Genomic DNA, 12,995 nt, shown 5'->3' on the forward strand with positions numbered 1-12,995 from the left:
ATATATATATATATATATATAATGGAGTACTACATGGCAATGAGAAAGAATGAAATATGGCCATTTGTAGCAAAGTGGATGGACCTTGAGGGTGTCATGCTAAGCGAAATAAGTCAGTCAGAGAGGACAGATATCATATGTTTGCACTCATAGGTCTAATAGGAAAAAGGTCCCTAACAGAGGAGCCTAGGGAGGGGAAGGGGGAAAGAGAGTTGGGGAGAGAGAGGGACACAAATCATGAGAGTCTATTGAATACTGAAAACAAACCGAGGACTGAAGGGGGAGGGGGGTAAGGGGGTGATGGTCATGGAGCGGGGGCACTTGTGGGGAGAAGCACTGGGTGTTATATGGAAACCAATTTGACAATAAATGATTACAAATTTAAAAAGAGAGTTTATATGTCAATTAAAACTCAATAAAACTGGAAAAAGTTAAAAATAAACAATAGACAAATATTCAAAGAAGAGTTTATGTGGGTCTCTATAGTCTAAACTATACCTGGCTCCTGCAATAATGAATAATTGAGGATTAATTTTTAAAAGGCCAAAAGACATAAAACATTCATCCACTGAATATATATTTTTAGGGTTACATTGCCTTTTACTGAAAATAAGGAAAATGTTTTTACTACGTACCACCAGGTTTCCAATCACCATGACCATCATGAAGACAGTAAGGCACATGGTTTGGCCAGCGACCTCCATACAGTCCCACATGGTTTCGATCCATTCTCCACACAGAACGCGGAACACAATCAGGAAAGAGTGGAAGAAGTCATGCATGTGCCAGCGTGGAAGTTCACAATCATTGGAAATCTTGCAGACACATTCTTTGTAGCTCTTACCAAAGAGCTGCATGCCGACCACAGCAAAAATGAAGACGATGATGGCCAGCACCAAGGTGAGGTTACCCAGAGCCCCCACTGAGTTGCCAATGATCTTTATCAGCATATTCAGGGTGGGCCAGGATTTTGCCAACTTGAAAACTCGGAGCTGGAAACAAAAGCAAGAAGGCTATTACTGCCCTGCCTTCTAAAGAATCTGTAAACTTATTTACAGGGAAAAATCAACCACATTATTGTCTTAACTGGAAGGTGATGGGTTATTTGTGTGTCAAACTATTATCTACCAAATATATCAGTTATTTAATACCACTGATTATTTTTCATTCTAAAATAGACTATTTTGTAACTATACCAATTATTTTATACAGTTGTTATTGGCATTTTAATAATAAGATATACCAAAATTCCCAGAGTCTTACATAAGGACATGTAATATTCTTTTTGTTTTTCTATGGGAAACGGATATATCTAAGATTGATGGTGATTCATTAGCAGAAATTGTTTCAAGGAAGTAGAGACTGTCATTACTTAAAAGCCCAAAATGGATACATTTTTTAGTAAACTTGAGATGCACAGTACAGATAAAATTAACACAAATTATATAAAATAGAAGATAAAAACCAACTAATTTCTTTAAATCTTTAGATTGCTTTAATCTTGCTGTTATCTTCAGTCTGCTGTAACATCAGGTTGTATTTTATAGGAGATTTATTACACTGTAATCCCTCTGCCCTTAATTGTGTTTTCACTTCTGTGGTTTTAGTTATCCATAGTCAACCGTGGTCTAGAGGCAGATGATCCTTCTCCTGACATTGTTAGAAGGTTAATAGTGACCTAACGCTAAGTCACAATGCACACATCATTCACCTCGCTTCGTCTCATCACATAGGCATTTTATCATCTCATATCATCAGTAGAAGAGGGTGAATACAATACAGTAAGATATTTTAAGAAAGAGTGACCACATTCACATAATTATTGAGTACATTGTTGTAATTGTTCTTTTATTACTTATTATTGTTAATCTCTTATTGTGCCTAATTTATAAATTAAATTTTGCCACAGGTGTGTATGTATAGGAAAGAACAGTATATATAGGGTTCAGTGCTATCCACAGCTTCAGGCATCCACTAAGGGTCTTGAAACATATCCCCATAGATAAGGGGGTACTACTACTCGACTTTATTTGAATAAGAAATACTTGGAGTTAAGTAAAAACATATTTTCTATCAACTCTTAAGTCTTTAGTGATTTAATTAATCAAATAATTATAGTGTGTAAATGGCTTGCACCACTGTACTTGACATGTTGGTTGTATTAGCTTATGGAATCCTCTAAAGTACCATTTATAGTTCAACTGCAACAGCATTTCATTTCTGATGTTTCAGGAAATGTCAGACCAAGAGCAGTGCATTATTTAATGGCATATAAGTGATCCAAAGGAACAAAGTATAAGCACCAAAATGTTTAATTTACTCCCAGGGAATAATGCAAAAGACCCTACATACTAAGCAAAACACTAATGATATTATTTCCTATTACTTCCTATTTCCCCAAACTGCAGCACATCATCACAAAGATTTACTAAACATTTTTAAAGTAGTTTCCCATGTTTTTTGTTTGTTTGTTTGTTTGTTTTGGCTTTTGGCATCTTTCTAGGTTCAAATTAGATCCATTGCTATCTAGACAACTAGGTATGGAAACCATAGCTGTAAGGATCTCAACTCAAATTTGATCTTTGAAGGCAATACGGGAAATTCTCAAAAGACTTCGCCACAAACTCTTGAATCTAATCGTCATTAAGATAAGTTACCAATAGGACTTGTCTTTACAAACTATATACAACCTCTGTTATTTGAAAATAAATCACAAAAAGAGCCAACTCAAAGTAATAGCATGATAAAACATACCACACTTTAAAAGGAAATCTGTCAGTTGATATTTTTTCACTACTTTAAAAGATTCATGAACTGATGAACGTAAAGATCAAATAAAAGGCTTTATTTAAAATTCCAAAACATGATATAGGCAACTCTACTTAGAGACTGGATTTGGTGACTTCCTGGCTGGCTGAAGGGGCAAATGCCCAAGGAAGCTCCATCCTCTCCCCTGTATACTGTACCCACTCTCAAGTCTTGACTTTGTTGGGGGCAAAGTAGGCAACTCTATAATTCCCGAGCCTGTGAGAGAAAGGTAAGGTCACCCTAAATCTCACCCAAACCTTATGAATGGTTAACTCCACATAACTGAAAGATGAATATTGTGTTATTGTAATTTGGATTTGTATATGAATCCTTTTTGTCTCCCTCCCCATTTGCCCTGCCATTCAATCACTAAAGACAGAACTGTTGGTTGTTCATTTGAATAAACTTCATCTATCCATCCAACCTTTGATGAAGAACAAATTACCATCTGGTTGTGGAGGAATCTGGTTTGTTTTTAAATGTATTCAAATAATATTGTAACTGAGGGAAATTTTATAATTCTTACTAGATAAGAGTGAAGTCTGATTAAATTAATTATAAAAACATTGTGGACCCTCCCAGTTAATTTACCAGCCGAAATGATCGGAGAACTGAAAGTCCTTCCACGTTCGCCAAACCAAGTTCCATTAAACTAAGGCTCACGATTAAACCATCAAAAATATTCCAGCCCTCTTGAAAGTAATAATATGGATCCATGGCTATTATCTTCAGAAACATTTCTGCTGTGAAGATCCCAGTGAAGACCTAAATGAGAAATGTTATTACACAAGTGAATACTCCTGAAAACACTAATAATTATTGACTCCCAACAGACCACAATTCAATTACAAATTTTAAAAATTGGTTTAGGTCCAGCAAATCAGTAACCTCAAATGGTCCGTACTCAAATAAATATTTAACTGTTTATTATATTTAATGTTTATTAAGTGATGAGTACTACATGAATTAAGACAAAATTAATATTGTGATTTTAATCATCTTACATGAAAGGTTCAATTAAATCACTGTGGTCAACAGTTTGGCTCAGTCTTGTGCTAAGAATATTTCACACTTTAGCTGTAATCAACATGGTCACCACCAGCCCAAGAGATGCTAAGAATACTAAAAATAAAAACTGTTTTCCTGGCCAAAAAGAAGCAGCATTCTCCAGTCTCTATTTCCTTACTCTACAACTATTTCAAACTTTCTCCTCCACATGTCTTCAGCTGTTTCCTTAGCTTTCACTGTCAGTACTTCTGTGTCTCAGAGTTAAAAGAGATCAGCCAACCCAAACTTTCTCAGTGTTCCATCTACCTAACTACTTACATCCAAACTCATGCTTTGTTCTAATTTCTCTGCCTGTGTTCTGTGTCTCCTTTGGCCTTCTCAAAGAATTCACCTTCTCAATTAACCTGTAGTTTTAACCTCTTCTGGCTACTGACTGCTTTCAATTGGCATTTTATAGGGAATAATGGACACTCAGTCCTTCTCTACCACCAGCATCATCAAAGAAACTCTCCTTGCATTCTACTTCCCTTGTTAGCTATACCCCATTCATCCTTTCCTCATAGTCCAACTTCTTTAAGAGGTTGGGTATACGTCTATACTCAGTAGTTCCATTTCTTCAACTCTACAACCTATTGGCCAACACAAACTGCTTTAACCAATTTCACCAACATAGCCAACATCACCATTGCTAAATTCAATAGAAATTTTTGCAGTTTTCTTGCTTACCTCTTCAGAAGTTTTTCACATTGTTTTCTGTTCCTTGTTCTTTAAAATATTTTATGTTCCTGGCTTCAGTGATTCACACCTCCCTGGACATTTCTCAGTTGCTTTTCTTCTAATAAATTATTTGATATTGAATTTCTTCAGAGGTCTCTCTGTCCTGGAACTTGTTACTCTAATTTTCCTTTTACAATAAGTTTACACTTTGAGATTTATTTTTCCATTCAAGCACATCTCCTGAGCTCCAGAAATATATACCTGCTTGTTCATTCAGTACTTCCATTGGATGGCTATTTCACAGGTATCTTACATTCAACAGATCCAAAATTCACCTTACAACATTCTCTGCACAATCTTGCTTCTCTTTTGATACTCACTAGCTCAGTAAACAGACTCACTCTCAAACTTGGTGACCATCTCCGAAACCTGAGAGTCTTACAAAGATCTCATGAATACTTTGGGTTGAAATTCCTTCATGCAGGCATTACCTCTTATTCTCCTTTTATCGTTGAGTAGAAATCCATTGTTTGAATATTCTATAGGTATTTAGATACTGTATAACACTTTTTGTTTCTTTTCTAAGGTATCTTATTGCCACCCCAATCATATGTGCTAATCTTTTCATGTATTTTATACTTAAATATGCTATAATCTCTTGCTTTAAAAAATCAGCTGTCTTTTAAAGAAATTTAGGGAAAAATAGTTTTCTATTTACCCACATTTTAAAATTTTGAGTGACCACCATTCCTAGATTCAATATTCCTTCTAATATGCTATTCTCCTTCATCCTGAAAACTAACTTCCTTTGGCCTTTCTTATAGCCAAACAATTTCTCTGTTTTTTTCATGTTAAATCATTTCACATTAGCTTTTGCAGAATAATGAGTTAAGTATCTTTTTCTTTCTTTCATCAGGTCATTTTCTTATGGACTGAATTGTTTCTGATGAGATATTAGCCCTGGTCTATAATAAGTATTCTTCTTCTGCCTGCTTCTAAGTTTCTTTTATTTTCAGTAGCTTGACTAAGATTTGCCTAATGTAGTTTATATTTATCCTTGCTGATGTTCACTAAAACTTTAATATTAAAAAGTCTAAGTTAAGATTTGTCACCAACTTTGAGAAAATTTTGGCTATTGCTTTTTCAAATATTTGTTTTGTTCTATTCTTTCACTTTTCTACTCCTGGGTCTCCATTATGCAAATATTAGACCACTTGATGTTATTTTGAAGTTAGTGAGACTCAGTATACTTTTCTTTTCAGTTTTTTCCTGCCATTTAAATTGGATCGCCTATTGATTTGCTTGAAGTTTAGCAATCCTTTCTTCTGACAGCTGTTTTTTAAAAACCCATCAAGTGAATTTTTCATTTTAGAATTTTTTTTCTTTTTAGTTCTAAAATGTCTAGGTGATTCTTCTTTATAATTTTCATTTGTTTTCCTGCTCATACTCTCCATCTGTTTTTTCTTTATGACCATTTCTTTTCTTTAACGTGTTAGACACATTTATAATAGCTCCTCTAAAGTCCTTTTCTGTTGATACTAGCAATTCAGTCACTTCTGGATCTATTTCTATTGAGTGCTTTTTCTTACAACTATAAGACATATTTTCCTATTTATTTCACATACCATGCAATTTTTTTAATGTGATATGATGTGTTGTAGAGAATTTTGATCAATTAATTTCCTCTGAAAAACAATGATATTTTTCCTAGCAGACAATTAGGAATTTATGGTAGCTATGTTTTATACTTACTTGGGACAGAGCTATTTTGGTTTATTCTTTCTCCTACTTTAATTCTAATTCCTTGGCATAGTCTTTATTTCCAAAGTGCAACCCATGTGGGGTTTCAAAGAAAAGCTTGAAGTGTTTGTTCAATTTCTCTATCTTGGTTGGCTTTGAATTCTAAGTGCTTCTAGGAAGTATCACTTTCTATTCTATTTTTTTGGAACTGTTTGCAAATGATTGGTGTTAATTCTTTAAAAACTTGATAGAAGTCACCAGTAAAACTATCTGGGCCTAGGCTCTCCTTTATGGGAATATGTTTATTACTACTCCAAGGTTTTTTTCAGATTTTCTATTTCTTCTTGACTCATTTTCAGTAGTTTGTTACTTTTAGGAATTTTGCCATTTCATGTAGGCTATCTAATTTGTTGGCATACAGTTATTTATAGTATTCCTTAAACTTTTATTTATGTAAGGTCCATAGTGATGTCCTTTCTTCATTCTTGATTTATTTTACATTTTTATTAAAACAATTTTAATGTTTATTTATTTTTGAGAGAGAGAGAGAGTGCAAGTGGAGGAGGGCAGAGGGAGAGAAGGATACACAGAATCTTAAGCAGGTTCCAGGCTCTAAGCAGTCAGTACAGAGCCTGATGCGAGACTCCAACACATGAGCCGGGAAATCATGACCTGAGCCTAAGTCAGACACTTAACTGACTGAGCCACCCAGATGCCCCATTCTTTGTTTGTCTTATAAATCTAGCTAAAGATTTGTCATTTATGTTGATATTTTTAAAAAGTCATATTTTTAAATGTTTATTTATTTCAGAGAGAGAGAGAATGAAAGGAAGATGGGTAGAGAGAGAGAATCCCAAGAAGGCTCCATGCTAATAGCACTGTGGGGGTTGATCTCATAGAACTGTGAGATCATGATCTAGCTGAAATCAGGAGTTCGATGCTTAAACGACTGAGCCCCCCTGCCCCAGGCACCTCAAGTCTCATTGATTTCTAATTTCATGCCATCTTTGTCCGAAAAGTACTTTGTATGATTTCAATCTTTTTAAGTTTATTGTAGTTTATTTTATAACCTAGCATATAACTTATCCTGGGGGAATGTTACATATGTCTTGAAAAGAATGTGTATCCTGTCCATATATTTTCCACTATTCTGTGATTCATCTCAAATGCAAATCTTGCATTCTATAACACATAAGACAAGTTCCACTTTGAATTGTCCGTTTGTTATTTTTGTCTTTCCAGCATCTACCCTCTCTTTTAGAAATGCCAGACTTGGGATTTTTTTTTCTTTATAATTTCACTCATTTACTCTGTCTCCAGTGATAAGAAATGCTTCTGATGTGGTCAAATAGGGCATTCTAACTCTAGAATCAGAGTAACCGATTGGCTTAGAAATGGTCATGTAACTACAACCAGGCTAATGACATTCCATTCTTAGACCTTTGTTAAAGCAACTAGTTAGGAAGCACAATCCTTCTGCTCAGGGAACTCTGTTGGTAAGATAAGATTGGTAGAATGCTGCCATCAATAGAATACCCAGCCAGAGATGAAGGAAACATATTGGGAAGAAGTAGAGTCAGAAAATGACTCCCAATGACATTGCTGGAGAACCAGAATCTAGACAGGTTAAAACCTGGAGCTGTGCCCAAATGGATATTAGCTACTTGAGGTAATGAATTCTCTTTATTTTTGCTTATGCCCATTTGAGTTGTCTCCTAATATCTACTTCCATAAAGTTTTCTTCCATCTGTTGCTCATCTTTTAGAGATAATGTTGAAGAGGTCCCTATTTACGTAGGTGAAAATTTGGACTAGGCAATGTTATTAACTTTTCCTGCCCTACAGTTCTATGATTTCTGACCACAGTGTATAGTAGTTTCTAAAATAGCTTTCAGAGTCTCTGATGTAGCGTTCAGACCTCCCATTGTCCTGTCAGATTCTCATGGGTACAGTTTTCCCGATGGTAAAATATAAACAATCATAGTATCTACTTTAGGACTGAATTTATGGGAACCTAGAAAGAGGGAGTTCATGTAAATTTCATTTCTTAGGTTGGAAGGTGCCCCTTATACTAGTACCAATATACTTTTGTTGCCTGAATTTACTCACTCTGTTTCTTTTTTTAATGTTTATTTAGTTTTCAGAGAGAGAGAGAGAGAATAAGAGAGAATGAGCGGGGAAGGGGCAGACAGAGGGGGGAAAAAGGATCCGAAGTGGGCTCTGTGCTGGCAGCAGAGATCCTGATGCTGGGCCTGGGCCCAGGAACCGCGAGATAATGACCTGAGCCACAGTCAGATGCCTAACAGACTGAGCCATCCAGTAGCCCCTCATTTTGTTTCTTTGTATAAGATCACTTTCTACCACTCTATCATATAGCTAGTGAATTTTAATACAAATATTTAATTGAAAATGCATGCAAAAATTCATCATTATAAATTCCTCAATTTACAGGAGAAATTCATGCAGGAATAATAATCTCTTTATGATATTTCCTCCCAAAATAATCCATTTTCATGTGTTTATAAATTATATTTCAAAATTATCTAACTTGGTATATTTCACAATTTAATTGACAAATGTAGTCATCAATCAAGAATCTATTCCAAATACCTGAGAAATACATCAGAATCTTGTTACCATACACCAATGTCCTTTATAATTCATAATCTTTTTTTTTTTTTAGTTTATTTATTTTGAGAGAGAGAGATGGGCAGGGGGTAAAGAAAGAGACAGGAGGTGAGAGAATCCCAAGCAGGCTCCCCACCAGGAGCACAGAGCCTGACAAGGGAACTGATAAACCATGAGAGCATGATCTGAGCCAAAACCAAGAGTGGGATGTTTAACAGACTAAGCCAGATGCCCCCATAGTCACCTTTCTAATGAGTGGGCAATTTAATATTAATTCTAAACCAAATTGTACATAAATATTTAATTCTTTGCTACTGCTTAACTGTAGCAGTATATTTTTTGTTATTAAAAAAGGGATGTCAAGCTTTTGATGTCCATGTGTACATGACCAATCAATTCATATTTCACTTGAAGGTGACATGAAATTCCTCAAAGCAGTCATGAACTCTCAATGGGAAGAGGAGCCCTCAGTGAGACTTACCAGGTTCCCGACTGACAGCACACTGCTGAACTGCTCCGTCATAGGATAGTGCTCCATGGCCATAAAGAGTGTATTTAAGACAATGCAGATGGTGATGGCCAGGTCAACAAATGGGTCCATCACAACCAGGTTGACAAGATGTTTCACCTTGAGCCACGGTTTACAACAATCCCAAATCAAACACATGTTAGCAAATTTGTACCAACAGGGTGGGCATTTCTGTCTGGATTCTTCAAGTTCTGGAAAGAAAAGAAGTTAGAATACTCATGAAAACTGCTTACTTTCTATTAAGCAGCATTTGGTTTAAATTAAAAGTGACTTTTTAGAATTATACAGTTGTTAAAAGGCTTTAATGGGTTAATGTGATGGTGGAACAGGAAAATACCTATCATAGTTTAGCTGTCATAGAAAACATAGTAAACTTTCCAAATCTATTTTGGCGAACTGAAATTTACAAGATTCTCTCTGCAATATTAAACTGTCTGAAAATTATCTTCAAGGATATCCACATTAATGGGTAAAACTTGGGTTATGCTCATTCATGCTCCAGATAGAGCCAGATGCATATATATTATCAAATAATCCCTCTTAGGAAATGTCTTAAGACCTTTATCAGTCATGCTGAATTCCAGTTTCTTGGATTAGGTATGCATTTTGGGTCTTTTAATGAGATAGTTTTATCAGTGTCACCAGTCTTAGTTAATTAAAAAGATTCCAGTTAAGCCTTTTAGACACAGACTTGCATATTGAACTCATCAAGTTCGTTTTTCTTTATATTTCATTATTTAACTAGAGGGCATGAAAGAAGAGAAAATATGTACCGTAAGAAACTGGGATACTCACTGTTAGCATAAATCAATGTTTCACTTGGGACTTATGTACTACTGGTAAAATACAAGAGGATTTTAGGTGGAACATATGTAGAACTCATAAATTTTCATGGTGTGAATTTATTTCAATATATTAAAATGCGCAATTATCATACCATGCCTATGATATAAAATTTCATATCAAAATACATTTAAGAAAAAAGTACAATGGTTTCAAGGAACATTTCAACTGAAAAATAAAAAAGAGAAGAGAGATTGCACAGCTCTTTAAGGTGATATTTAAAAATATTGAATATTGGTAAATACTGGCAACAAATTTTGGAGAATTAGGAAGTGGGAGATTACTATCTTCTTTGGTAAGATGGTCCTTTGGTAAGATGGTTCTTTCCCTCTCTTGAGTGGGAAAAGAATGTAGAATTTGTTTTCTGCCCATGTAATTGCTTCACACCTGATTACCTGCTCTGCCAAATATGAGACCACCAGTTCTTACCACTGAAATAGAGGGAAAGATTCTTTTTTCATTAATGGCCTATTTGACTCTAGTCAGTTACCTTAGTATTACTACTGTAGTATTGCTACTGTAACATCCCTCCCAACCGGTATAGTTTACTAGAAACTAAACCTTGTGGTGGAGAAAACAGTATATGCAATTGGTAAACCTGACCATAGCTTATGTTGTGTTGTTTGTTTGTTTGTTTTGCAGATAAATATTCACTATTAGCTAATGCTATAAGTTTACCACTTTCCTCCAGTAGATTAGTTTTCTGATTATTTTTTAACAGAAATCTATTAGAAGTAGATTCTTCAGTGAACTCTTTAGATACTAAAATTTTCCAAGTGCACAGTTTATTTCTATTTTTCTTAATATGTAATTTTGTAAACAATAAAGAAGAGTTGAGATGTCAATCAAAGGAAAAACATAGTTATTAATATCAGTTATTGCATAATTCTTTTAAGACTCCTAAATAATATCATGTTTATACTGAAGATAAAAGATAACATTTGCAGTAAATAGCTAAAGATAAATGAAATAATGACTCTTGGCCTATGTGTATCAGAATAAGTATTTTTTTAATGGTACTTGTCATTCAGGAGATCAAAAGAAGCAAACAGGAATTGTGTAGAAAAAAATATACCAGAGAAAAGTTCAAAAGGGAAAATTCAGCCAGTGATGCTCATCTTGACACCAGGTAAAAGTTGAGCAAAGTTGTTTTAGTTCTAAAATAAAATCATTCAATTATTCATGCCAGAGAGAGAGAACAACAGAAGGAGAGAGAGACAGAGACAGAGAAAAATAATCTTACAGTTTAAAACAAGACAAAGCGCTCATGAACGAACGACAGCCATTTCTCCATTATTCCTGTGTGGATTCTCCGCACGGAGATTCACTTACATCCCAGTTTAGCTATTTTGTTGGCTCCTCTCAACTCCTCAGTTATTTGTAACGTTCCTTCTCACCATCCTTCCCATGGATGTGACCAGGAAACATTTCTATACGGTTTTTGCATTTAAAACTTGAAAAGCAAACAGTTTCATTAAGTAGGAGGCTATTCATTACCATGGACAATGGAGACTTGACTGTAGTTCAGAGAAGGAAAACAAAAGATGCCAGCCAGCTGGATCAACAAGCCTGGTTCAGAAAAAAAAAGGGAAGGTAAACTAACCCATGATTAGACTTTGAAGGAAGATCCCCAAATAAACAAGTTATGTCAACCTAAGAAATCTTTCCACTGTTAGCAGGATCAAAAGTAGGAAGGACTATATGAAAGACAGCTCTAGTATGCGTGTGTATGTCAAGTGTTGCCAACAACCAGCCTAGATCAATGCCACATTCTATATGGCCAGTGAAAACCAGAATGAAAACGTTGCCATTGCCCCTCACAAAAGTATAAAGTCAAAAAGCTCTGCAGAAATTAAACCAAACACTCAGTTTCCTGCTTCCTAAAGTATACATATTTCTAGGACATCCTAGGCAACTCCACTGAGAAACATTTCAATGGAGAACCAATTGGGCGCACTCATTTTGAACCCCGTATCTTAATTAGTGGACACGTCCAGTCTTGTGGTGGATTGATGTTTTTCAAGTAATTTCTTATGATAGCTCAAACTTAATGGTATCAGAAGTGCAAAGTAGGACTGTTGATTTAGACTTACCCTGTCTCCTTCTCTACTTCTTGCTTTAGGGAGCAGACATGCTGCTGACATCGGTAGCAGAACCACTGGCTGCTTCCTCTCAGTGGTTTTGCTATGGCAAGGAGCAGAAGACCAGAGAATCTTCAAAAGATTTACCTGGAGGGACAGGGAGGAGCAAGCTACTGGCAGCTGGGGGAGAAGAGGGAGTGCAAGCTAACGCAGGCGAGGTTGGGGAAGAACGTGCTGAGTTTAATATTCCATAGAAATCAGTGAAAAGATTTCTGATACTGCACTAGGATATTATAGAAATTGGGTCTTGTCATTTTGACACAGTGGGGATATAGTCAGCCATCTACACTGTGGGTTGTTTTTTTTTTTTTCTGGCTGCGACTTTTAAGCTTTGGTCCTGGTATTAGTATCAAAGGATTTTTGCATTCAGGCTAGAAAAGAATTATTCCAAGAATTCATCCAATACCAAGAGAAACTATAACTAACAATAAGAAAGCCATGTGCCCGGGTCTCGTCTCTCATTCACCATCTTTCTTTTTTTTCCTTTGACATGTCTCCACACACACACACACACACACACACACACACACACACACACAGCCTGGGAGAGGGCAGAAAGAAGGGGTTATAAAAGAGAAAGGG

At 35.6% G+C, this 12,995-nt stretch overlaps 1 protein-coding gene across 4 annotated transcripts in view; it reads right to left on the bottom strand.

The window, feature by feature from the left end:
* The window catches only part of LOC115287760 (sodium channel protein type 2 subunit alpha), a 142,088-nt gene that overhangs the window by 45,207 nt on the left and 83,886 nt on the right, over positions 1-12,995 (bottom strand). For all 4 annotated transcript variants that reach the window (XM_029934463.1, XM_029934465.1, XM_029934462.1 and 1 more), the window contains exons 14-16: positions 9,382-9,620; positions 3,400-3,573; positions 636-992 (exon numbers count right to left, since the gene is read on the bottom strand). In XM_029934463.1, coding sequence (XP_029790323.1) covers positions 636-992; positions 3,400-3,573; positions 9,382-9,620 — 770 coding nt within the window. The remainder of the gene's footprint in view (positions 1-635; positions 993-3,399; positions 3,574-9,381; positions 9,621-12,995) is intronic.

The sequence above is a fragment of the Suricata suricatta genome, chromosome 3 (genome assembly GCF_006229205.1).
Source record: "Suricata suricatta isolate VVHF042 chromosome 3, meerkat_22Aug2017_6uvM2_HiC, whole genome shotgun sequence".
Lineage (NCBI taxonomy): Eukaryota > Metazoa > Chordata > Mammalia > Carnivora > Herpestidae > Suricata > Suricata suricatta.